The following is a 27505-nucleotide window of genomic DNA, read 5'->3' on the forward strand; positions in this document are numbered from 1 at the left end:
CTCCTTGAAGGGTCTCTTATCTAAGTAGGCAGAGAAGAAAATCAAGGCTCAGAAGAGCTAAGACCGTTGAGCGACCCTTGGGAGCTGGAGTGACCAAAGAGCACTTCCTGGAGGTGGCAGGCTATAAGTTGAACCTAGAAGGATACAGAGGGTCTGGGATGTCTCCCAGGGTGGGAGTCGAGACAGTACCCCAGCAATTGCTTTGCATACCAAAGTTTCAGGGAGAGGGTACAAAGAGCAGCCTCTGCATGCACAATTTCCTCCCTACCCCCAATAATCAGAGACTGCACCCACCTGGCTTCCTTCACTTCTTCTGAACCCTGTGCTGTCAGGCCAACCACTTATCCTCGAATTGCTCACCTTCCAGACAACAACAATGTATGCAGCCCTCCCTATCCCGCCAAAGGGAAGCCACAGAGAATTAAGTCCCTGCCATAAGCCAGGCACTTCACAAAGACGGTAGCATCACCGTGTTTACCAAGCACTTGTTCTATACTGAACATTTTGCCTGGGGTTTTGACACCGTGACCCCGAGAGAACTCTCCGCCATAGGTAACATTACTCTCATTTTACAGACCAAGAATTCCAGGCACAGAGTCAAGCATGCCCAAACCTAGGGTTTTGAATCAGGTAGTGTAGCGCCAAAGCCAGAGCACTATACACAGCGCCACATGCCTCAAACCAGGAGGAATGGGGACAGGAGGAGGCTGAGGTAGAGGTTTCTCTCCAAGGGCACACCACCACCACATGATGTTACTGAAGAGGTTCAGTCTTAGGGCAATGGTCTCTCTCACCTGCTCAGATGCCTGGGCTTGCAGGAAGGGCTTAAGGGGCAGGGGTGGAAGTCAGGTCCTTTGCCTTGCTGAGATATGGAGGAAGTATGGTGGTTAAGGACTCGGCACTAGGTCAGAGCGCAAACACCAGCTCCATCATCCTTGGGCAAGCACCTGCCACTCCGTGAGCTTTGGTTCCCTCCTTCTTTCCTACCTGGTTACAACTATATTTAATAGATGTACAGGTAAAGGACCTAGCAGAGTAAGTGCTAAATAAATGGTAACTGCTATTACTACTATTAGCATTATCAACCATATCATCATCATTCTTCGGATCAGTAGCATTTTATGCTGTGGCTTTCATCACCTGAGAAAACTGAAGAAAATTTAGTATCTGAAGCTCAGCATTCTCTTAAAACCAAAGGGAAGGAAAAAATAGACCTGCTTTTTCCTTTTCTCTCCTATCTACACTCAGCAGAGGGCAGCAAACAGGAACCATCCAAAGATAAGAGAGAGAGAGGAGACACATGGAGAGAAAGCTACACACGCATAAATACACACCCACCCACCACAGCAAGCAGAATTGTTTAGCTTCCTCTAGCTTCCAAAGTATGAACACTCCACCTCCTCCAGCTAAGAGGGCCAGGCAGAAAAAACGTGGAAGCTGCAGAGACAGAAGTTCTTTTTCAGCTTGAGAGAAATTTTCAGTGAATTGACTTTTAGTGTGTATGGGCGCAGGGGAGATAGTTCTCGGGATGTCTGTGAGGGGAAAGGAAGGCCACGGCAGAGCTGGTAAGTAAGATTCAATAAAGACAGCTTTCAACTGCTCTTTATCTCCACCCTCCACTGTGTGTTGGCAAGCATTTGCACCCAAGCCTTCCTCAGCAACAAACTGAGGCCCACATGGCTAATCACCTCAGCCAAAGGGTGGTGGGGCTGCCATAAGAACACAGACTTGCAGGTTCGATGCCCAAAAATGGGTCCAGGTGGCAAAGGGCTTTTCTCTCCAGGACCAAATCTCATCCCCAAGGAGTGATTACTGCCTCGAACACTGTGTCAGCAGGACTCTCGAGTGAATATTTGTGGGTTTCTTCTCTAGATATCTTTCTCCTCTTCTAAAAAAAAAAAAAATCACCCAGAGTCTTCTCTAGGGAACTGCTCTTCTTAGATCTGGGTAACCCGACTCCACTCCTAGCTCCAGGGTAGGTTAAGGCAATCAACAGAGCTTATCCTCCTGAAATCTGTGAATGGTTCGGACAACACACTAGATCCAAAGTGGACCAGTAAGACCTAAAGGAGATCTTGCTAGAGCTTATAGAAAAAATGTTTTCTCTCTTCTGTAGAAGCTGCCAGAGGAGACAGACCCTCTCCTCTAGCATCTAGGTGTGTATCTGAGGTCTAAAAGAGCTACTAGCATTTTTTACTGCCATGGAGCCTCGGAATGGAACAAAGCCAACACACAGAGAAAGTCAGAACCAACAGAAACCAGAGGAAAGGAGACCGAGCCGTGACAATGCCATAAACCTCTAGATCACACCATACCTGAAACCAACTACAGTCACAGGGACCAATAGATTTCCTTACTCATTTCAACCCACGAGGTGTAATTTGTTTTGTTTCCTGCAACTGATAGAGAATCTGAGGCCACTCTTAGGCTCAGATGCTCTCTGTCTATCAGGGATAGCAGTAACGGTGCCATGTGCTACATGGCCTTTAATTTCTCTACTCCTGGCCCTTTGTCACCTTAAATTTCAATCCATTTTAGTTACTTTTTTTTTTTTTTTTTTTTTTTTTTTTTTTTGAGACGGAGTTTCGCTCTTGTTATGGAGGCTGGAGTGCAATGGCGCGATCTCGGCTCACCGCAACCTCCTCCTCCTGGGTTCAGGCAATTCTCCTGCCTCAGCCTCCTGAGTAGCTGAGATTACAGGCACGCGCCACCATGCCCAGCTAATTTTTTGTATTTTAAGTAGAGACGGGGTTTCACCGTGTTGACCAGGATGGTCTCGATCTCCTGACCTCGTGATCCACCCGCCTCAGCCTCCCAAAGTGCTGGGATTACAGGCTTGAGCCACCGCGCCCGGCTTTTAGTTACTTTTAAAACTGTAAAATGTTGGAAAGAAAATGTACAAAAATGGATCCACAAAAAAATAGGCAGTTAAGTCCCAGCACTGGCCTCCAAAATTTGGAGAGATAACCTTGGTTCCTGAGAGAAAGAACGGTAGAAAAGGATCAAATATTAGGTATATAGGGGGAAAAAGTTTCTTATGGTGAAACAGAACAAGAACTTGGAGAATGTATTCTGATCTGCATTCCTCCCTAAGGGAACTTTTTAAATTTGTTTCCCCTTTTCTCAGCCTCAGTTTTCATACCTACAAATTGAGGGGACTGGATGACTAGATGACTTCTGAAGCCTCCTGCATGCTCTGATACATTTCAGTCATTCAGCAAACACATCTTGTCTACCAAGTGCCAAAGCTTGTGCTTTATGCTAGAAGAGGATGTGCTCCATTTCCAGCAGGGGAGGCCACGATACACTTCTTGCCATGGGAATTCAGGTGTGTATGGGCCACCTCCTTTCCCCACTCCACTGGGCTTGAGGACAGAGGTTCTCTGGAGAAACAAGACTCTTATTCAAGGCCTTCCCTTACCAGCTCTGACACACATATGGGATGCAGAACGTCAGATATATGTAACACAGGAACCTCTGCAAACATGGCATGAGCATTTAGCTGCCATGGGGCTTACTTGTAGCTGCCAGGTTTGCCTCAAGGTGTTTTTGATTCAGTGAGGAGATCCTGATGCCATCTCTGTGTAAGAGCTGACTGTGGACAAGGTACAATTAGCAAGCTAGATGGTTATCTTTTAAATGGGCTTTTGCTTTTCATTCCTGATTCCATTATCTGTTACCGTGTCACTGGAACCAACAGATCAAAGGCAGAACATCCTTAGACTACAGCCTGAGAAAAGGCATTCAAATATGAACATACCCTTAAGTTGTGGCCCCATTACAAGTTAGATACAGAGGCCTGTTTAAACATACTACCACTATTCAGATGTGCTTCCAAGCATATTCACAGACCCTCAGGATGTTAGGAGTTGGAAAAGCCCTAACAAAATATTTATTCCCTACATTGCAAATGAGTTTCTGTATGTCATTAACTCTACTTGAGTAGTCCTGCTGAGAAACAGTCTCAGCCCAAGTCTGATAATAGACATGAAAAGATTGATAAGCAATGTCTGCCCTGGCCATGGGAGGGGAAGCATCAATATAATATGCATTTGTCTTTTCCCTTCTGAATCTAAGCCTCACTTAGCAGATGATGAATCTACGGCCCAGAGAGGTTAAACCTCTTTCCTGAGGCCACGCAGTGAGTTTAGGGCAGGAGAAAAGACTAAAAGCCAGATCTCTGTTCCCAGGCCTTCCTCAGCTGGGCTCCTTGGTAGACTGCAAGCCAAGAATGAAAGAAAGAATGTGGGGGGCCAGATTTGTTCTGGCAAATCAACAACCGTTCCCTAGTGGCATCAGATTTCACCTGGGCATGCAGACAGAGGAGTGATTAGCGAGTTAAAGGATACTAACTCTTCTGTGAAAAATTAAGGGAATCATTCCAAGGTTACATTTCTATGATACTTAACTTTCTGATGGGCAAGGCTTCTGCCACCAGGAAGACTGAAAAAACAGAAAAGAACATATTGATTTCTGGATGTTCTAAGAATAAAGTTCAGCTCTAACACAGTGAGAAAGAAATCCTGATACTTGAAAATTAGTCATTGGTATTCCATTATTCCACCAATTTCTATTCCACATATGCTATTATCCAGTGAAGTCATTTTTCAATAAGAGATTATGGCTCAGAAATGAGGAGAGACTATACTGAGTTTCCTTACTTGAGCTTTTAATAACGTGTCCCAACCCTGGAATATGAAATAGACTGTTGAATTAAACCAAGATGTTAAACAGATTGGGGCTTGGAATGAGAGGGACCCACAAATTAAAAGGAAGATGACTTCAAGACTGGCTTTTCTTGCTTGGTTTTGCAGCTTCCCAAGAAGCCAACTGTCTGACCAGATGACTGCAGAAATCCTAGAAGCATTATGTGTCCTTTATAAATCTGCTATCCTACCCAACTTCAGAGGTATACTCAGGACGAGCTGGCATGACGGTTTTGTAGTCATTCATTCTAGATGATAAACACTCTTAATTTGAAATTTTGTATTCTTTAAGCCAGTGGAGAAATCAGGAGTTAGAGAACTACTCGAGTAGTGGATATGTTACTTTCAAAGAACCTTATTTCAAATCCATATGGAACACATTTTTCATTTGGATAAAGTCCTGTCAGACTTCCGTCCTGAGCCTCTGCAGTTATTTCTACCAGAAAGATCCACGAGATGCTCAAAGATGACTCTCAACAATTGTTAAGAGTGACAGGCTGAGCTCAGAACTGGTCAGCCCTGTCAGAAAAGCTCTGTATGCTCAAGATGCCAGATTTCCCAGATAGCAGCCTGGCGTGTTGCGTGTATGTTCCAGTACACTGAGACGAGGGATGGAACGCCATCACTCCGAGAAGTCAGCCTCTTTCCTCAAGGCCAGCTGACATTCAAGCAAGGGACTGGGGGCCAAGCCCAGTGCTCTGCATCTGTGGGAGAGTGAAACAAAAAGGGGCTGTGTGGAAATTTGGCAGGGCGTTCTTGAAAGGCAGCAGATGAATGCTGAATCCTGTAGCACCTAGAAGAGCTTATCATTGGGGAGACAGCTCTATTCTGCTGCTCTCAGGAAGCAAAGAGATTTTCTTTAAAGCAAGAATAATCAGTTGGTATTCCCTCTAACCCCCCAAACCCCCTTCACCACTTCTTCCTCCTCTCCATGCTATTCCAGAGAAAATGAAATGAACAAAAAACTAGATCTTCCCAGATGAGCCTGTCTATCCATTTCAGTTACGGGCTCTGAGCAGCACCCAGCTGTTGCTCCCCTTTCTCCCTGCCCAAAAGGCTGCCTTACTCTATCAATACCCACTCGCACATGTAAGTAATTTACTTTGAAAGCTCAGGCCAAACTGGCAGTTAACCTTGACCTTCTCTACACATCTGGGTCTATAGAAATGAAAATCAGGACGTCTTTGGTATGTATAGCAAATGAAATACAAGGGCTTTCTCCAGGCAGAGGCAGAATGTCAAGCACTATTTTAGAATAGGTTACAGCTATTCTAAAGGAGAGTTTGCCCTAGGGTATGACACTCCCCCTTGACCTGGGGGAGTGTCCAGTATGGAGCCTCCACAGCTAGAGATGCTACAAAAAGAACTCCTGACTCAAGACAGAAAAAAAGAAGTGACCACTGTATTCCTCATTGATTAACTGATAGTATCACAGAATACTGGAGCTGGACCAATATTTACGGTTTAAAGATCAAGAAAGTAAGGCTCAGAGAAGGAGATGAAAGGTGATCAAAGACACACACAGTAAGTTAGTGGTAGAGCTGAGGACAGAACCCCCAAACTCCTGACTCTGATGCTGGTACTGAATAGGAATTCCTTTCCTCTGAAAGGAATTTCACGAAAGGAAAACCCATACAGATACAGAATTTTAGGGAGAGAGGTCTAAGCTGGCTATCCGGGTTTGAAACAGGGGTTTAGGAAACATACGGAAACCTTAGTTTCTAAACAGTAAGCTCTACCAGAAAGATCAATGAGACCCTCTGGGATGGTTTGCAACAATTAACAGAGTGACAGGCTGAGCTCAACTTGGTCAGCTCTGCAGCAAAGGGCCTTCTGTGCTCCAGATGCCAGACTGCCTAGACAGCAGTCTGATACTGGGAAGAATAGGGAAAACCATCAATCTCAGAAAAGCCAGCCTCTTTTGTAGAGGCCAGCCAACAATCAGTCAAGTCTGACCCTGATACACAAATTATCCATTTCTCGTGGGGCCAGGGAAATCCCCTAAGGAAGCCTGAAATGTTCCACTGTATCAAACAGTTTAAGCAGTACACTCACTAGCACCTCCTGGGAGGGTGGGAGTGATGTGACAGAGCGTCTGCTGTCAGGGAGCTGCTAGTCCAATGCATGCACACACACATACACACAAACATACATGGGTAAGTTCAAAAGAGGCAACAACCATGCCAACCCCAGTTTTAGCAGCAATAAACACTATAACTAATCAGACTAGACAAGTTTAGAAGAGATAGGGAAGGTATCTGGTGTTCCATCCTCAGGACACTGGGCCCCAATAGCTTCTGGGACATTTTGGGGGTCCCCCCACCAGAGCCCCACCTCTGGACTCCCAGAAGGTCAAAAGCAGCAGGTCCCTTGAGGACAAGGAGCTCACCCCCTTCTCCACCTCCAGGGGCCTGAAGCCTCAAGGGGAGCCTGATCTTCACATTCTTTAAGGAATCCACAGGATCTGAAGAAGAAAAAGGCTAGAGTTGGGGGGGGGGAGCGGCTGTTGAATAAATAGGGAGAGGAGGAAGGCCCAGGTGTCTCATTGGGCGGATAGGAAATCAGGAAAAGGGCTGACCTGAACAAGGAACACTGGGATCAGCAGGTGGGGGTTGTGGGCGGGGGAAGAGGGGCCGGGGGTCGCCGGGGGGTACCTGGACACCAAATACTGGACCCGAAATAGAAGAAACAAAATCTTCACTCCTATTGGCAGAAGGCAGGAATCATCCTGGGATACGGGGATGCACATAGGATCCTTCAAAATAAATCCACGGGAAGAGGTCAAGGAATACCAGACGGGGACAGAAAGGAAGGTGGTAACGTGTGGTGAGAAACAGCGTCCTGGGTTCTAGTTCGGACTCAGTCTCTGACTGGTGTGGGACCCTGGACAAGTCCCAACAGGACTCAATTTTCCCATCCGAAAAATGGGAAGAGCTGAAGAGTCAAAGCTGACTCTGAGGAGGCAGACAGCAGAAGGTGGAGAAAGAAACCACAGGCTAAAAGTAAATTCAGGAAGGGGGTGTTCCCGGCCTGTGGCAACGGGGGGACTCACCTGTCCCGCTGCCGGGGCCACCGCCGCCCCCGAGCCCCCCGGGGTGCCGTCGGGCTGCCGCTCGCGGTACAGCGCCCAAAGCCCCACGTTGGGCAGGAGGACCAGGGCCGCCAGCACCAGCGCCACCGCCTGCAGGAGCCGCTTCTCCTTCCGCCTCATCGGGGCCGGTCAGCCCCGCCGCACCCCGCCGCGCCGCCCCCAGCTCCGCGCGTCCGCCCGTCCGCCCGGCGGCGGCAGCAGCTCAGCGAGCAGAAGCGGCCGCGGCGCCGGCCCCGCTCCAACTCCGCGGCACTTCCGCCGCTCGCCGGCCAGGGAGCCGGGCGCCGCCACAGCGCCGCCGCCACGGGGGGGTGTCGCCGCAGCCGCCACCGTCCCCGGGCCCCGCCGAGCCGCCCGCCCCACGCCGCTCGTCCCTGGATACGCTGTCGAACTCCTGCACCGCAGGCCTCGGCCCTCTGGCGGAGAGTCTTGGCCTGCCCAGGCTTGGCAGGGTGGGGGGCTAGAGCGCTTCCCCCCTCTCGAGCCGCGATGGTGCGTCCCGCTCCTCGGTAGCTCCCCCGCCCTCGAGAGCTTTGCGAAAGTCCCGGAGTTGGCGAGTTGGGCGCTAACTGGTGCGGGCTGGGCACCGCTGGGTGGGGTGCGTGTGCGCGCGCCCAGGGACCCTGCCGCCCCGCCTGGCAACCTCCGCCCGGGACTGCAGCCGAGCGTTTACTGCCTCGCTGGGGATATGCAAATAGTGCTGGGCCCTCCAGGTGTTCTGCGACTGCAGCCCGCTGGGGCTGTCGCTTCCCGCCCACCTAGGCTCGGGCCCCAACTCCTGAGGACCTATATTTTGACCCCGGGGACTCGGTGTTCCCGGCCATGAAACGGGGCCACAGCCATGCTCCACGCTCACTGTTCCGCGGGCGGGCCCTGGTTTTCTTCCTGGAGGAGGCCCGTGGCATTAGGTGTGAACGCCCTCTGGAAACTGTGGGGAGCTGTGCCCTCCCGCCGCGCGTCTGCAGATCCTGCACACTGGTGGGTAGGTGACCGTAGCCTCTCTGCAGCACGCAGGTCAAACCCCCTTGGAGTTAGAATGCCTTGCATTCTCACTCGTGCTTCTGGACCCCCAGCGCTCTGAGCCCTTCCCCGAAGGCTCTTGACGGTTTCTCGCATTCAGACACTCAGCGAACCTTTGGCAAGTGTCTACCAAGTGCCACTCTGCCAGGCTCTGGGATGAAATGAAGACAGACCTGAGCCCTGATGTCTGGGAGCTGAAACGTGAAACACGTAATTGCGCTAGACCAGGCAATGTGTCTGCAACTGTGGCGAGGGCTTTGATGGAGCAGTCGGGCTTCTGGGCGATTCGGAGGGCCGCGGAGCTAGACTCCGACGGTGATGCCGGCGGCTCCTCCTCGGGGCGCCCGACGCTGGTCACTTAACTGCCTCTTCCCTGATGCGGAGGAACGGAACTCCCCCTTGGCTGCCTTTCTCTCTGCCACCCCCACATTTGTCCTCTTGATTCTCTGCTTCTCTAGCTCAGCCGCTGACGCCCGTGCCTAGCTGCCCCCAGTCCTTGAACAGCGTTCTACCAACTCGGCCCCCCAGTTCTTCCAGCTCCAGGCTGAGCGATGGGGATTCCGTTTTCTGACGTGACAGCTCAGATCTTGATTTCTGCAGCAAAACCTTCAAGGCTTCCATCACCTCGGCTCTAGGGTCCACCACCATCCTCGCCTGTGACCTGCTAGGGCTGATCAAAAGTTCTGTCTCCTGCTTTGCCCTGCCCTGAGCTTCGCTCAGCCTGTTGCAGGCTTTCTGTTTTCCTTCACGTGCTGTTGACCACGCATCTTCTTGTTCATCCTTCCATGTCTAGTTGAACTGCCACCTCCTCCACGAAGCCTTCTAAAACTCCTCCTCAGGGAACTGTTGTCTTTCTTTGGATTTCCATCACAATAATGCTTACCTTTTATTGAGTGCTTACTCTGTATTGGACACCGTTTTAAGCCCTTGACATGCATTACCTCTTTAAATGCTCACATTTACCCTGTAAGGTAGCTATTTTTCTTATACCCATTGGCGAATGAGACTCAGATTAAAGAATGCAGCAGCCAGAATGATCTTAATTTTATCCAAAGTTAGATTGTATCGCCCCTCTGCTCAAATCCCTCCAGTGGCTTCTCACCTCACATTAGGTTCCTAAGGAACTACAGGATCCTACAAGGCAATATATCATCAGCCTTCACACTTTACTGTCATTGTGCCTCACTCATGTTGGCCTCCTCGCTGTTCCTCAGAGCATGCCAGGCAGAGTCCTGCCTCAGGACCTTTGCACCTGTTGTTGCTTCTGCCTAGAATGGCCATTTTTCTATTTCTAGCTCCTAACTCTATGTCTTTTTTAAAAACACATTTTTTTTTGTGATAAATATACATAAAACTTATCATTTGAACTATTTTAAAGTGCACAACTCAGCGGCATTATGCAAATGTACATTGTTATGCAGCCATCATGGCTACCTATCTCCAGAACTTTACATCAACACAACTGAAACTTTGTACCCATTAAACACTAACTTCCTATTACCCCTTCCCCACAACTGCTGGCAACCACCCACTATTGTACTTTATCTTTTTTGAACTGGACTATTCTAGGTACCTCAAATAAGTAGAATCACATCATATTCGTGCTTTTTTTCCAGTTTATTTCACTCAATATTTTTCAGATTCACCCATGTTGTAGCATGTATCTGAGTTTCAGTCCTTTTTCTTTTTCTTTTCTTTTCTTTCTTTCTTTCTTTTCTTTTTTTTTTTTTTTTCTTTTTTTTTTTTGACACAATGTCTTACTCTGTTGCCCAGGCAGGTGCGTAGTGGTGTAGTTACTGGTGCAGTCATAGGGTCATAGCTGGCTGCAACCTCAAACTCCTGGTCTCAAGCCACCCTCCCACCTCAGCCTCATAAGTAGTTAGGACTACAGGCCCATGCCACCACACCCAGCTAATTTTTAAAAAATCTTTTGTGAGCCGGGCGCGGTGGCTCAAGCCTGTAATCCCAGCACTTTGGGAGGCTGAGGCGGGTGGATCATGAGGTCAAGAGATCGAGACCATCCTGGTCAACATGGTGAAACCCCGTCTCTACTAAAAATACAAAAAATTAGCTGGGCATGGTGGCGTGTGCCTGTAATCCCAGCTACTCAGAAGGCTGAGGCAGGAGAATTGCCTGAACCCAGGAGGCGGAGGTTGCGGTGAGCCGAGATCGCGCCATTGCACTCCAGCCTGGGTAACAAGAGCGAAACTCCGTCTCAAAAAAAAAAAAAAAAAAAAAAAAAAATCTTTTGTGGAGACCAGGTCTGGGTATGTTGCCCAGGCTGGTCTCAAACTCCTGTCCTGAAATGGTCCTCCCACCTTGGCCTCCAAAAGTCCTGGGATTACAGGCGTGAGCCACTATGCTCAGCCAAATTCCATTTCGTTTTAAGACTGAATACTATTCCATTGTATGTATGCCGCATTTTGTTTATTCATTCATCCATAGATGGACATTTGGGTTGTTTCTACCTTTTGGCTACTGTGAATAATGTTGCTATGAATAGCCCTATGTCTTTTATACTGCAGTGGATACCCAGTATTTATGTAATTAGATAATGTTGCAAAAATCTTTTATGTGCCACTACAGCACTGAGCACAATGCTGGTAACAGAGCAGCTAGAATATTATTTTTACAAACACAAGGCTAACTGCTGCTGGGACTTGCCCATGGCTTCTCTTCCTGTTAAAATATATCTATGAAGCCAGGCATGGTGGCATGTGTCTGTAGTCCTGGCTGCTCTAGAGGCTGAGGTGAGAGGATTGAGTCCAGTTCAGGCTGCAGTCAGCTATGATCACATAATTGCACTCCAGTCTGGATAGCAAAGCAAGACGAAGTCTCTCAAAACAAACAAAAACAAACCCACAATCTATGAGAATCCTTACCACAGCCCATAAGGCCCCACATGATTTGACCCAACTTCTAAGTTTTGCCTGCTTTCCTCCTCTTCTAATACACTGGTCTTGCTATATTCCTCAAATATACCAAGTTGATGATTGCCTCAGGGCCTTTGCAAATTTACTGTGTCCATCTCTAGAAATCTCTTTCTCCACACCTTTGCATGGATCTCTCTCCACTTTCTCTCAGGAACCAGATCAGAGGTCCTGCCTCAGAAAGAGCTTCCCTGACCAGCTGATTTAAAATATCAACTACCACCACCATCATCTCCATTTGCTTAATTTTTCTTCAGAGCAGGTATCATTCTTGGTCTCCCTCTCTAGAATGTGAGTTCCAAACAGACAGGAATTTTGTATTTATTTGTCTTCTATGGTATCCCCTGCCTCTGTCAGCACATAAAGTCACATACTGCTCAACAACATTTCAGTCCACAATGAACTGTATATACACGATGGTGTTCCCATAAGACTATAATACTCTATTTTTACTGTACCTTTTCTATGTTTAGATATGCTTAAATATACAAATACTTAGCGTTGTGTTACAGTTGCCTACAGTTCAGTACAGAAACATGCTGTACAGGTTTGTATTAAGAGCAGTAGGCTATATGTATAGCCTAGGTGTGTAGTAGGCTATCCTATCTAGGTTTGTGCAAGTATGCTCTATGATGTTCTCTATGAGAAATCACCTAATGACCCATTTCACAGAATGTATCCCCATTGCTAAGCCATGCACAATTGTATTTCCCTTTATTGTGAATCAGAAAACTGGTGCTCCTTCCAGGCAAAGGATCCCCCTCTTGTGCTAAAGCAGCTAGAGCAGAGCCAAGGTATGTGAATTTCAGCTCATATTCCCACCCAGCTGCACAAACTAAGCTGTGGCCTTTCCTAGGTCTGGCACACAGTAGGTGTTCAATAATCAGCTGTCGAGTGAGTACTGTATAGTAATGGAGATCAAGTACAGGAGGGAAGATACTCAGCATCTCTCTCCTTCCCATCCCCTCTTCTAGCTCCTTAGAAGATTCTGCACAAAATTAGATTTGAGCTTTATCTCATGTCACTTGTTGATCAAAGCTGCATGCCAGCCCAGTCTGGCCCCAATGAGAACTCTAGCCCCAGAACCCTGCTTTAATCCAGGGACTCTTTGATCACTTTCTACAGTTGAGGATGCACCAGGCAGCGGGTGGACTCCTGGGGCTTTATTCCACTCACTGAGACAACACCATTCGAGACATGGGCAGTCTGTTAGCTCTGGCTGCTTTCCTGGGAGGACTGATATGGTCATTGACTGAAATTGAACAAGAAATATTACTTTCAGACTGAGCCCTCTAGGCCTATTTTGGGTGTTAAATAAGATAATGTGTGTAAAGGGCTTACTGCAGACCCTGGTCTAATGTAAGCACTAATAGCTGGGTGAAATAAAAGCTCAACAACATAGGAATGTTGAGAAGGATGAACAGAATTTCAGCTGTCAGGCAAAACCTTATGCTCTGGCCTCTGCCTCTCTGCTCTCATCTCCTGTTACTCTCCTCATTCACTCCAAAGCAGCCACAATCGCCTTCTTCCTGATCCTTGAAGGCTCTGTGCCCATTCCAGACCCAAGACCTTTGCATTAGCTCTTGTCTTGGCCAGCTGTTTCCCCAGATCTCCCTCCATTGTTGGCTCCGTCTCATCCATCTAGTCCCAGACTACATGTCACCTCTTCACGGAGACCTTTCTTAACTTCGCGAGCACTCTCTCCCATAGCTTATATCCTGCCATGTTTTCTTCACAGTGCATATCCCTCTTTGCCATCGTCTTATTTATTTGTTTATTGACTTGTATATTATTGGGCTTTTCCAAATAGAATATCAGCTGCATAGGGCAAGAGCCTTGTCTGCTTATTGCCTGCCGTATTCCTCCATCCTGGAACATTTGTGCCTGACACACAGAAAGGGCTTAAAACATATTTGATGAATGAGTAGCTCCTCTCCTTCTCCTTCTTCCCATCTTTACTTCTTTTGTTTTGTTTTTGAAATGAGGTGCATACGCTCTTGCTCACTCTTTGGTTTATCATCTTGTCATCAGTAACAGCAGGTCTTTCAGTATCCCCCCAGAACATACTTCAACAAGAAGCGTCAGCCAGAGGAGAGGTGACAGGTGCAGGCTTTCAACCTCCCTGATGAGGATATGAAAAGTGTTCCTACTAGAGGTCCTCACCTTGGCTTTCTCAGGGTCCCTTGTTCCTGACCTCATTTGTCAAGAGCTTTACCCTCAGGCTGGTCTGGACCAGCCCTGAGCTGAGAAGGTGTAAAAGTAGAATGGGTCAGCAGTCAGAGATGTTGGTCTGCATGTCAGTCTAACTCTCTTTCACTGTGGCCAAGTCCCTTAGCTACTCAATTTCCTCATCTAAAAAATGGGAATAATTATAACTGTAATAATATAATTTCCGGCCAGGCGTGGTGGCTCACACCTATAATCCCAGCACTTTGGGAGGCCAAGGCAGGTGGATCATGAGGTCAAGAGATGGAGACCATCCTGGTCAACAAGGTGAAACCCCGTCTCTACTAAAAATACAAAAATTGGCCGGGCGCGGTGGCTCAAGCCTGTAATCCCAGCACTTTGGGAGGCCGAGGCGGGTGGATCACGAGGTCAAGAGATCAAGACCATCCTGGTCAGCAAGGTGAAACCCCGTCTCTACTAAAAATACAGAAAGTTAGCTGGGCATGGTGGTGCGTGCCTGTAATCCCAGCTACTCAGGAGGCTGAGACAGGAGAATTGCCTGAACCCAGGAGGCGGAGGTTGCGGTGAGCCGAGATCCCGCCATTGCACTCCAGCCTGGGTAACGAGAGCGAAACTCCGTCTCAAAAAAAAAAAAAAAACAAAAATTAGCTGGGCATGGTGGCACGCACCTGTAGTCCCAGCTAATCGGCAGGCTGGGGCAGGAGAATTGCTTGAACCCAGGAGGCGGAGGTTGTGGTGAGCTGAGATTGCGCCATTGCACTCCAGCCTGGGTAACAAGAGCGAAACTCCATCTTAATAATAATAATAATAATAATAATAATAATATAATTTCCAGGTCGACATGAGAGAGGTCTGCTTGACTGCAAGCAAAACCCAGAATGCTGTAACTGTTGGACTTCTGTGTCTCCTGCAAGTTTAAAGACTTCTTGCTTCTTCACTCCTTGGCATCATCAAGCTCAAATGATACATTCTCAGAGAAGCCTGCCTGATCTTCCTGAACAGAGTAAGCTCCCCAGCTGCAAAACCTCTTAGCAATGCCTTTCTTTAACAGTCACAGTGTTTACAGTTACTGGGTCATTGTTTGATATCTGTCCCCCACACTTGCCTGTAAGTTCCATGAGGACAGAGACAGACAACGTTTGGTTTTGGTATTGTTTGTTTTTACTAGGTTTTACTTTTTAGAGCAGGTTTAGATTCATTGCCAAGTTGAGTAGAAAGTACAGAGATTTCACATATACATCCTGGCCCCACACATGCATAGCTTCCTGAATTATCAGCATCCCCCACCAGAGTATTATATGTATTACGATTATGAACTTACATTCACGTATCATTGTCACCCAAAATCCATGGTTTACATTAGGTTTTACTCTTGGTGTTGTACCTCCTATGGGTTTGGACAAATGTATAATGACATAGGCACTATTATAGTATCATACACAGTAGTTTTGTAGTTTTGTTAGTGGTGGAGGGCATCCAGGTTGTTGGCATTTTGAACAAAGAATTGGACAAAACACATAAAGCAAGGAAAGAAAGAAGCAACAAAAGCAGACTTATTTAAAACAAAAGCACACTCCACAGGATGGGAGTGGGCCCGAGCAAGCAGCTCAAGAGCCCAGTTACAGAATTTTCTGGGGTTTAAATACTGTCAAGAAGTTTCCCGTTGATTACTTGATATATACTCTATGTAAATGAAGAGGCTGAAGTGAAGTTACAAAGTTGTGTACTTGGTGTACACCCTATGCAAATGAAGAGGATGTTTTCTGTCATAGCAGAAGTAGAGTTAGAAAGTTATTTACTTAGTCTTAGAAAGTTCAATTCACCTCTAGGAAGTCCTTAAGGTTCCTGCCTCCAGGCCCTATTCTCCTGCCTGAGTTTTACTGCCCTAAATATCCTCTGTGTTCATTTATTCATCCTTCCTACCCCCAAGCCATCAACCACTGATCTTTTTACTGTCTGCATAGTTTTGCCTTTTCCAGAATGTCATATAGTTGGAATTACACAGTGTGGAGTAGCCTTTTCAGATTGGTCTCTCACTTAGCAATATGCATTCAAGGTCCTTTTGTGTGTCCTTTTGTGGCTGGATACCTCATTTCTTTTTAGTGCTGAATAATATTCCATTGCCTGGATGTAACAGTTTGTCTTTTCATCTACTGAAGGACCTATTGGCCCTTCCAAGTTCTGGCAATTATGAATAAAGCTGCTACAAATGGCCATGTGCAGGTTTTGTATAGACATAAAGTTTTGACCCCTTTGGGCAGATACCAAGGAACTCAATTACTAGATATATGGTAAGGGGTTTTCTAGTTTTTCAAGAAACTGGAAAACTGGCTTCCAAAGTTAGTATACCATTTTTCATTCCCATTAGCAATCAATGGCAGTTCCCATTCTTCCACATGCTAACCAGCACTTGGTACTGTTAGTGTTCTGGGTTTTGGCCTTTCTATTAGGTGTGTAGTGATATCTCACTGTTTTAATTTGCATTTCCCTTGGGCATATGTCAGGACTTCATGAAGCTGTGTCACGGGTGTGTCCTTAACCTTAGCAAAATAGACTTCCTAAATTGATTCAGACTTCTCACAGATACTTTTTGGTTTACACAAGCAAGCACATTAAAAAGATACTCCACATCACATGTCATCAGGGAAATGCTATCTGTGTGGGAACAGAATGGGAGGCAGACTTTCCCTAAGCAGTTCCCAGCTTGACTTTTCCCTTTGGCTTAGTGGTTTTGGGGTCCCGAAATCTGTTTTCCTTTCACACTTGCCATGTATGTTTTTGTTCCCTGGCATATCCCCAATACCTAGCACAGTACCTACACCAAAATAGGTACTCAGCAAACATCTGGGAAATAAATGAATCAATCAGTCAATTAATTAATAATCAAGCACCCACCTCTTTAAAATCTGCATTCAGAAAACTCGTTAACACTAGTCTCAATGACACAAATTTCTATCTCTACCATGTTGGTCATTTAACAAGGCTCAAACTTAATACAGAGGAAGAGAAAAAAATTCCTGGAGCTGAAATTTCCCCACCTGCATCTGGTCAGCCTCAATCAGTCCAGACTTTGCTTTTAGCTTCCCATGTGATCTAAGACAGGTCACTCAAATTCTCTGAGCCTCAGTTTTATCAAGTGTGGGTTCGTGAGTGTATGTGGTAGCTGGATGACAGATGTCTAGATAAACACAGAATATAGTATTAAATAAAGCAGTTGAACCAGATGCTCTTTTAGGTCTTTTTTAATTTCAAAATTCTGTGAGTAAATCATGCAAGACAGGATGGGAAAAGTGGGGGCAGACATGCTACACCACTTGGGATTCAATCCAGTCTCTGCATCTAGTGGCACTTCAACTCCTATTTTGAATGCAAAGAAAGGGTTTGCAGGATGCCTACATAGGGGTGAAGGGAATGTCTCCCTTCCCTTCTAAAAGTTTGCATCTTTAAGACTCTGAAATAAACTGGTAATAGACAAATTAACAGGAGAAAAAACCTGCAAAATTTATTAATGTGCCATTTGCACGGGAGTCACACAGAATGCAAAACTCAAAGAAGGGCCAAAACTTGAAGCTGAAATACCCTCTTCCATATGAAAGAATAAAATGGGGGATGTAGGCAATTTTAGAGGACGAATCCATGATTTTTAAGGGAGATGAATGGGCCTGAAGAACAGACAATAACCTGGGACAAAGTTCCTATGGGCTCTGAAAAGAGGTGGTAACAAGTTATGAAAGGTGGGGGCGGAACTGCACTGTGAACAAAGGTTGTCTTATTATGCAGATAAAGTCTCTCAGGTAACAGCCCTCAGAAGAACAGTTGAAAGAACAAGTGAAAAGTCTATCTGTGTGTGGTATCTGGGCTTGGAGACTTTTAAAAAGTTTCCTCTCCACAAAAGGAGCTACTCCTCTCTGGTTAATACAGATTTCAGAGAAAGAGTCTAAGACATTAATTCCTCTAGTTCTGAAGCTTATTTCTGAGGCCTTAAGTCGCCTTAGTTCAAAGTACTCGGCACGCCAAAGTGCCGTATCTCGAGGTGTTCTTTTCGGAGCCCCAACACCTATTTGAAATGACCTCTAGATGGGAACTGGCTGTCTCCCTTTGTCTTTTTCTCCCAGAGCCTACTTCGTCATTTCCACGATGAGATGCCAATTAAATAAATCCTGTCAACTATAAAGGAACGCCACTAAATCGAGGCAGTAGACATCGAAAGTACCTCAAGTAGTTTGAAAGAGCAAACAGAGAAGGCCGCAAATCTCAAACAAAGAATAAATATAGTATGTCATTGGGTGGATCCATCTCAAACAGAACATCAGCCAGTAGGGTCAGATACAAATATCAGGTGTATAGGGAGCCATCCTCCTCCTAGCACTGCTACGAAAATATCAGGGCTTGGTAAATGAGAGTGCTTTCTGTTTAATTACTTTTTATTTTTGTACAAAAGGGGGAAAAAAAAGGTATACAAAACACGGATAGAGTGGTGGTGGGGCACAGGGCCAAAGGGGGCTTCCTAGGAGTTTGAGACTCTTGGACAAATGGCTTCAGTCTGTGGACACCTCTGTAAAGTAAGAGGATTGGATACGCGTCCCCAAAACTTTTTACACAGGGGGCCAGTTCACTGTGCCTCAGACCGTTGGAGGGCCGCCACATACTGTGCTCCTCTCACTGACCACCAGTGAAAGAGGTGCCCCTTCCTGAAGTGCGGCGGGGGGCCGGATAAATGGCCTCAGGGGGCCGCATGCGGCCCACGGGCCGGGCCGTAGTTTGGGGACACCTGCTGCAACCTGGTAGTCTGAACCTTAGCTACACATTAGAATCACCTGTGGACCATTAAAAACTCGGGATGCTTAACCTGCACGCCAGGCCAATTAGGTCAGAATCTCTGGGGGTCAGACTCAGCCATCCCTACATGATTGCAATGTGTAGCAAAGTTTGGGAGAACCACTGCTGCAACGTGGCTTTCAGGGCTCTAAAACCCTGCAAAGGTTTTTCTGTCCAAGCAGTAGGTCCTCTATTGTTCCACTAGGTGGCGCCTTCCAGCAAACTTCAGTGGGCCCAGAGAGGTCGCATCTAGGTCTAAACTGCAAGAAATGAATTCGTTAAGCAGGGCTTGGTGATCTTTACTGCCAATGAGGGGTCTGCACTCTTGACATGAAGACTGAGCTTGTTTGACAGCTTTCTGGTGCGCAGTGGAGCCACAGATGGTTGATTCATCCCTATTTAAAAAGATGAGGCTGGGTTGGGCGCAGAGGTTCACACCTGTAATCCCAGCTACTTGGGAGGCTGAAACAGGAGACTCGCTTGAACCTGGAAGACAGAAGTTGTGGTGAACTGAGATCATGCCGCGGCACTCCAACCTGGGCGACAGAGCAAGTCTCTGTCACAATAAATAAAGAAATAATACAATAAAAAGGTGAAGCTTGAAGAGGGATGTCTATCTCTTAGGACTAGGTTCACCCGTTCATGGATACACTCTGGTCTCTTCCCCCACCCCGACCCGTCTCTCCAGCAGGATTGATAAACTCCTCTCAAAAGTTCTCCAGAAGCCCCATTATGTGCAGTAATGGACACTTGGTCTGTTTATTTGATTAGTTAACAACACCCTGATTTTCTTTGAAGATTCATCCTTCTCCATCTCAGAACTTAGCCAATCAGAGCAGTAACTCCCCTTCAGCTACAGTGATTGGCCCAGGGATGGAATCTGAACAATTGAGGTTCAGTCCCGTGGCTTTTGTATAGAGGCTATCAATAAAGTAGTGGCTTCTTCCAGTGGATTGTCGTGAGTTGGGTGTGAGTCCCACCGTAAGGCCTGTACTGGACCTCTTGCCTTGGCTCCTCCACACCTTCTCCCCATTCCAGGGAGGCAATGTAGACTACATCAGTGGACTTCTTTGCTCGATGTTTTCCTGTTGGGTTTAGCCCTTGAGGAGCCAGGGCAGGATTTCAGAGGAAAAGAGAAGAGCCAGGTCGGAGTGTTTCCCCTGCTCCCTTGCTGCAACTTTGCCACAGGCTGTCTTTGTCCTCCACTAAAGTCCATGGCTCCCATCAAGCACACTTCTTGTAACAATCCTCCCTTTCTAGATTCCAATAACTTCCCCTTTCCTCACCCTTCAGGACTAGGGCTGGACAGTACATGCTGTTTCTGGTCCCAGGGTACTGTGCTGTCCCTGTGGTTACACTATACCCTGCCCAGTTGTCTTCCTATTAAATTCTCTTCAAATATTCCAGTGTGAGAGTGCCATTCATTTCCTGAATACCCTAACTCAGTCAAGGGAAAAGCTTCTTGAGAACCTGAAAACAGTCCTAACACAGAGGGAGGTGGAGCTGAGAGATCACCCAGTTACCCAAGCCAACCCCTGATGTCATCCATGCCTCCAGTTCAGCTCCCTCCCACATTCAAACAATTACCTAATAATGCTGGTTTTATTGCCTAATAAATTTTAAATGCATCCCTTACCCTCTAGGCCTATTACATGAGACATATTTCAGGTGCCTGTAAGATGAATCCCTGATGAGAAACCTGCTACCTATAATGACTCAGTTTTCTACCTTGCGGGCACCCTCCACCCTCATCTCTGTGCTGGTCTTTGACCTGTGACTTGCCTGAGCTGTCCTAAGGCAAGTTCAAAAGGATGAGCTGAGCCATTCAGATTCTGTCTCAGAAACCAGAATCCAGTTAACCAGAAGGAAGAAGGCAGCTGGTGGTGGCCTCTGATGGCGGCAGTTCAGGTAGCATGAGGGCGGAGATTACTGTTGGGTCACACTCAAGGAGAAGATATGGGAAGGCAGAAACCAGGAGTAACAGAGGAAGTGCTTTAGTCAGAAGAAGACAGCACAGCCCAAGTGTGGGAAGCAGGGATGCTGAGAGAGAAAACTGAAAGAGAACCACCTTGGCTCCTGGTTTTCCAGTTCCAGTATGGTTTCTGGGATGCCAGACTAGACTGAAGCCCCTGCCTTGGGGTTTATGCGAGGTTTCCCCCTTTCCTGAAGTTATAAGTGACTCTGTCACTTATGACCAAAGGAGCCCTGGTCTCTTGATACTCGGTATGCTTATCTCAAGGTCCCGGTTGTAGCCATTATCTTCTCTCACTTGGAACTCTCACTCCCAACTCCTCTGCCACTGCTGTCCTGCGTTCCCTGACATTTATCCTCCCCACTGGAGTGACGGTTCTTGGGATGTCAACTTGCCATGTTGCTTCCCCCTGGAGGTTTATTGTCCTCACAGTAAAGTCCGAGTTTCTGGACTTATACTTTATACAAAACTGCTAGTCACTCATTACCTTAATAATGCTGTTTCTCACTCCCGTGCCTCTGCTCATGCTGTCTTCTCCTCCAGGAATACCCTTCACATCCTCTTGTGCTGATGAATTCTTACTCAGCTTCAATGCCATCTCCTCTTCTGTTACTTCTTCACTTTCCCACCTGGTTTGACTAAGAACCTCTTCCTCATTTTTTCTCATACTGCTGTATATATTCCTATTTAGCATTATGTACTAATAAAGATGAGGGTGATGATGTCAGCTAACACTTATGGACCTCTTATTACATACCAAGTGCTAAGCTAGCACCTTACAGATGTCATCTCTTTTAATCCTCACTGAAACCCTATGAAGTAGTTATTTTATTACTCCTATTTCTCAAAAGAGAAAACTGAAACAGAGATGTCAAGTGACTTGCCCAAAGTCACACAGAATGGTTGACTCGGGTCTGTTGTTCCTTTCTTTAAAAAAAAAAAAAAAAAAAATAACAGTTTTATTGAGATATAATTCGCATGCCATACAATTAATTCACTCATTTAAAGTGTACAAGTCAGTGTCTTTTAATATATTCACAGCTGTGTTCAACCATCAACATAATCAATTTTAGAACATTTTTATCACTGCAGAAGAAACTCATACCCATTGATTACTCATTGTTTTAATGCTGCTCTTAGCAGCTGCTGTAGTACCCAGCACATAGTGTCTGTTCAACCAGCACTTGTTGAAGAATGGATAGCTACCCTATCTTAGAAGGCAGGGAAAGGTGCAAGAGAGAGATTTTTCATGCAATGATTCTGTCATTTCAACACCCATTAAGAGATTTTCCTGATTCTTCTGTTTATTTATTTTGTACTATTTTTCTTCCTTTCTTTCTTTTTTTTTTTTGAGACACAGTCTCACTCAGTCCTGACATGTGACAGTGCAGTGGTGTGAACAAGGTTCACTGCAGCCTTGACCTCCTGGGCCCAACAGATCCCCCTGTCTCAGCCTGTGTAGCTGAGGCTACATGTGCATGCCACCATGACTAGCTAATTTTTTGATTCTGTTTAGAAAAAGGGTCTCACTTTGTTGCCCAGGGTCATCTCAAACTCCTGTGCTCAAGCAGCCCACCTGCCTCAAACTCCTAAGTGCTGGGATTATAGGTGTGAGCCACTACACCTGGCTCTATTTTTCTTTAGTAACAGCCCCCACTTATTGGGTATATAGATTTTTCTAGATATAGATTTATATAGAAAATATAGATTCTCTATATAGATTTTTCTATATACCCAATGCCTGGCTCTATTTTTCTTTAGTAACAGCCCCCTGCTTATTGGGTTGTGGATATAGAAGTCTGAATCTCTTACCATTTCCTCAGGGTTTTTTCACATCCCTGTGGCCCCAGGGAATTTCTCATCCTCATATTTGAGCTCTGAGATATTGCTGGTGATAATCCAGGTGCTGGATATTTGATTTTGATTTTCTTTTTTTGAGACGGAGTTTTGCTCTTGTTACCCAGGCTGGAGTGCAATGGCGCGATCTCGGCTCACCACAACCTCCGCCTCCTGGGTTCGGGCAATTCTCCTGCCTCAGCTTCCTGAGTAGCTGGGATTACAGGCACGTGCCACCATGCCCAGCTAATTTTTTGTATTTTTAGTAGAGACAGGGTTTCACCATGTTGACCAGGATGGTCTCAATCTCTTGACCTCGTGACCCACCCACCTCGGCCTCCCAAAGTGCTGGGATTACAGTCTTGAGCCACCGCGCCCGGCTGATTTTGGTTTTCATTGGGAGAAAGTAAAGCCAAATTGCTTCTACTCCACCATTTTGGTGGCATCACTCTCCATCACTGATTAAGTATTTTTTTAGGTGTGAAACCTTACAGCAAGTGATCTGCATATATTATTAGCTTATTAAGCAACAAAACCTGGAGATAGGTATTATTGTATCCATAATATGAATGAGGAAACCAGATATTTTAGTTCATTTATGTTGGCATAACAGAATATCCAAGACTGGGTAATTTGTAAAGAGCATAGGTTCACTTTGGCTTAGGGTTCTGTAGGCTGTACAGGAAGTGTGGTGCTGGCATCTGTTCCTAGTAAGGCCTCAGAAAGCTTTCAAACGTGGTAGAAGAGAAGGGGAGCTGGAGTGACACTTGGCAAGAGAGAGAGGAAGGAGGAGCGAGGCTCTTTAAACAGCCAGCTCTCTTGTGAACTCATTACTGTGGGGAGGGCACCAGTCTGTTCATGAGAGAACTGCCCCCATGACCCAAACACCTCCCACTAGGCACACCTCCAGCATTGGAGGCCACACATTCAAACTGTATCACCAAGGCTTAGGGATTTTGTTTGTCTAAAGTCAAACAACTAGTAATCAGCATCATCCTAACATTAAGTAAACAACTACTACCTTTAATTGAACATTTCACCATGCTTAGATACTATGCTAAGTTCTTTATGCACATCACCTCATTGACTCATTTATTCACTTAACAGATATTTGTTGAGTACCTACCACAGCCAGGCATTGTAACAGAAGCTAGGGATTCAGTGGTGGGCAAACAGATGTTCACCCAGGACTCACAGTCTGGTAGTGGAAAAGGCTCTGTAACAATGAACACATGAATGACAAGTACATTAGATGGGAGGAAGAAGAAAGGACCTGTTGGCTGTTAGGGGAAGATCTGGCATTAGAAGCCAATACTCTTCTAATCCAAGTCCAATACTTTCTGCAACATTAAACTAGCGTGATTCCTCTAGGATGTTTTCCTAGTGGGACACTGGGTTTGCCAATGGCTCTCTGAGCTGCTTGTCCCTGTAGAAAGTTCCTGCCACCTACTGAATGCATGTTCGTATGTACACATACACATACACTCAGTGGGAGCTCCACTGCCCATGTCCCTATCTGCACTGCTTACCTAGGGAAGAACCACTGCTCTGGGCTTTGCAAATGTCTTATTTATCCTCAGCTGGGGGATTTGCATTTGGAGAACACTTCTCTGTATACTGGGCTGTGTCTTGCTTTTATTACATAAATGATCCTGGAGATCACTTCATATAAATACAGAGAGATCACTCCCATTCTCTTTTTCAGCTGCAGGTACTCCGCAGTGTGAATCAATCAGGTTCAGTCTCCTATGGATGGACATTTGGAGTTGTTTTTCATCTTTGGCTATTATAATAATGTCATAATGAATGATCTTGTTCTGTACTGTGGAGGTGAAACTTGAGGAGAGATTCCTAGAAGTGGAAGTTGCTGGATTAAGGGATAAACACATCTTTAATTGTGAAAGCTATCCTTTTGCACTCCTACAAGCGGTGTAGGAGAGTGTCTGGTTCTTCACAGCCTGGGCCCACACAATATTTTTTAAAGCACACATTTTAAATAAAAATTCACACTCCTGGTTTCTCTTAAAAATTGCAAGATCTATAAAAATTCCAGATACACACACACACGCACATGCACACACACACACTGCAAGATCTGGCGACACCAGACCTGTTTTCCTGCATGGCCATAACAAGCTAGGGCTGAGTGGTTGCCACAGCTCTGTGGGTCTTAGACATTTCAACAGATCTGATTCAGCCCTTCAATATGAAGATAAGAAAGGTCTACAGATTCACAGAGGCAGCTGAGTGGAAGTTAACTCCCAGTCTCTTGCATCAAGTGACCTCCAGAGTAAGTACAAAAGGGATGAGTAGCAAGGGAGGGTAAGTGTATAAAAGCACCGACAATTCAGCTTTAAAATTGGAATTGTTTTTAGCATTTACTGAGCTCAGTAAATACATTACACCACCTTGTAGTTGGTTAAAGGACAAGGACTAATCCACATAGAGCAGAGTAACAAATTGGTTTCTGTTTCTTCTGAGCAACCATAGAGAGGGCTAATGCCACAGCAGGAGGATTCGGGTTATGTATTCATTCATTCCTTCATTCATCAAACACGAACTGTGTGCCAGCCCCTGATCTAGGCACTGGGAATCCAAAGAGAAACAAGCACTCCAACACAGGGATCTGAACACACATATGGAAAAAAATTGATATAATGCAATAAGTGTTTTATGGGAGGAATGTATAGCCTGCTACTAAAGCCTAGAGAAAGGAACTCCTAATTCTGCTAAAGGGCACATGGAAAAGGTTATAAGGAAGGTGATGTTTGGGAGGATCCTGAAGGATGCATAGGAGTTTGCTAAGGAAAAAAAGGGAACATGGGAAAGACTTTCTTGAAGATAAACAATGTTCAAAGACAAAAAGTGACAGAAAATCAGCTCAGAAAAGATTTGGACAATAGAAAATAGAGAGAAAAAGGATGACAGATATTTGCTGTCTTACTTAATTGAAAAGCCCAGGGACTTCAAGTACAGTGAGCTTTGGGTGTTCAAAGGATGCCATCAAACCACAGACTCTCTCTCTCAATTCTTCTTCTTCCTCGTGATTTTTGCCCTCAGGCAGGCCACTCTCCAGATGACAGGAATCTGCCAGCAGCTCTAGGTGTACATTATCCTGACAGCTAGCAACGTCGTGGGAAATATCTCTTTCTCAATAGCTCCATTTAAAAATCTCACACTGAGTTACACTGACTGGATCTGGGTCACTTGCTTATCCCCAGAGTGAGGAGTGAATTCTTTTTTTTTTTTTTTTTTTTTTTTTTTGAGACGGAGTTTCGCTCTTGTTACCCAGGCTGGAGTGCAATGGCGCGATCTCGGCTCACCGCAACCTCCGCCTCCTGGGTTCAGGCAATTCTCCTGCCTCAGCCTCCTGAGTAGCTGGGATTACAGGCACGCGCAACCACGCCCAGCTAATTTTTTTTTATTTTTAGTAGAGACGGGGTTTCACCATGTTGAGCAGGATGGTCTCGATCTCTTGACCTCGTGATCCACCCGCCTTGGTCTCCCAAAGTGCTGGGATTACAGGCTTGAGCCACCGCGCCCGGCCGGAGGAGTGAATTCTTATCTAGGTTTTTGAGTTCTGACAGTAGGGCAGAATGAGTCCCAAAGGAAAATTAGAGTCCTGTGTCCTCTGGGCAGGCAAAATCATCAAATCTAGAGACAGTGGTGGACTGAGGGGTGGAGGAGTCTGTATTTAATGGGATTGTACACACATTGCCATTTGTGAGACCAGAAGGCAAGAGCTAAAGATTCCTAGATTGGCAAAGATTGAGGGAGCAAGGATTAGACTTTGAGTCTTTTAGGGCAAACAACTTCTTCATTTGCAAAGGAGGAAGTTGAGTCTCAGAAAAGGGAAGTAACTTATCTACAGTCACACAACCTGACAGCAGTAGCGTCCAGGAGGAGTCCTGGTTCCCTGAATCTGAATCCCAGGACCTTCCTGCAGTGAGCATTCCTTCATCTGAGGAGGCAAGGGTGTCTTGGAGAGAGAAGTGGGTGCTTCCAGGAACGCTTGGAATCACTTGCTCTGTGGTAGATCCATCAGCCTGCAGGCCCGGCTGTAACACCATCTACCCCAGACATGTGCCTGATGTTTGGCCTAGGCCTTATAGTAGCATTGCCACAGGTTCCTGGGCCCAGGGGCTGAATGACTCAAGGGCACCAAGCCCTACTTGGAGCAGTTAAGAGTGGGTGACAAGACAATGGAAAGTAAGGAAACAAAGTGGGGTGGTGGGAAACTGAGGCTGAAGATGGGGAAGGAAGGGGGAGGAACTGAATGGGGCAGGAAAAGAGATGCTCAGACCATAGGAGTTCAATGTCCTGTTCTCTATAGCAGTTACCCAGTTTGTATGCATATTTTAAAAATTGTTTTTTGACAGTGTGATATGTGCCTATGGCTATACAATTAAATAACTAAGAGAGCTCATAATAAAAAGCATCTGCCTTCCCCTCCTGCACCCCTGCATATCCTGTTCCCCAGAAACCACTGGTTTTCAGTGGTTCTGCTTTCAGCCTTGGCTAATATTTATGGAGCACTTGTCATGCACCAATCCCTTTGTGTATGTGATTTCGTTGAGTGCTCCCCCCAACTCTATGAGGTATGTATCATTATTATGCCCATTTTACAGATGTGAAAACTAATGAGAAGTAGGTGATCTGTTCAAGGTCACACGGCTGGCGAACAGCAGAAATGGGATTTTAGCCCAGGGTGTCTGACTTCAGCCACCAGAGTCGTCTTCATCTTCATACTCTGGTGGTTCCTGTCAAGGCTTTATTAACTCTGTTCCTTGATTTATCTACTCTAGATACTATCTATTGACTTCTTAGTATGATTGATGAGGATTTAGCTCACTTAACACCCACCTTCTGTGCACCATTTTTAACTAGATGTGTCACAATATTTAGTTCTGTTATGGGAAAGTCTGAGGCTTTAGTTGATACACTT

General features: G+C 46.0%; 2 protein-coding genes across 3 annotated transcripts in view; one reads left to right on the forward strand and one right to left on the reverse strand.

Annotated features, from left to right (window-relative positions):
* GALNT10 (polypeptide N-acetylgalactosaminyltransferase 10) overlaps positions 1 to 8034 on the reverse strand; it is a 242081-nt gene extending 234047 nt beyond the window's left edge. The window contains exon 1 of the mRNA XM_010344608.3: positions 7759 to 8034. Within this exon, the coding sequence (XP_010342910.3) occupies positions 7759 to 7917 (159 nt within the window). The 5' untranslated portion in view covers positions 7918 to 8034. The remainder of the gene's footprint in view (positions 1 to 7758) is intronic.
* Positions 8035 to 8349: 315 nt separating this feature from the next.
* Positions 8350 to 27505, forward strand: part of FAM114A2 (family with sequence similarity 114 member A2) — a 195184-nt gene continuing 176028 nt past the window's right edge. Inside the window, exons 1-2 of one of the 2 annotated variants that reach the window (XM_074378825.1) lie at positions 8350 to 8779; positions 14770 to 14937. In XM_074378825.1, the coding sequence (XP_074234926.1) occupies positions 8620 to 8779; positions 14770 to 14937 (328 nt within the window). In that variant the 5' untranslated portion in view covers positions 8350 to 8619. The remainder of the gene's footprint in view (positions 8780 to 14769; positions 14938 to 27505) is intronic. The other variant, XM_074378826.1, reaches the window with a different exon arrangement.

Source organism: Saimiri boliviensis, chromosome 1 (assembly GCF_048565385.1).
Source record: "Saimiri boliviensis isolate mSaiBol1 chromosome 1, mSaiBol1.pri, whole genome shotgun sequence".
NCBI lineage: Eukaryota > Metazoa > Chordata > Mammalia > Primates > Cebidae > Saimiri > Saimiri boliviensis.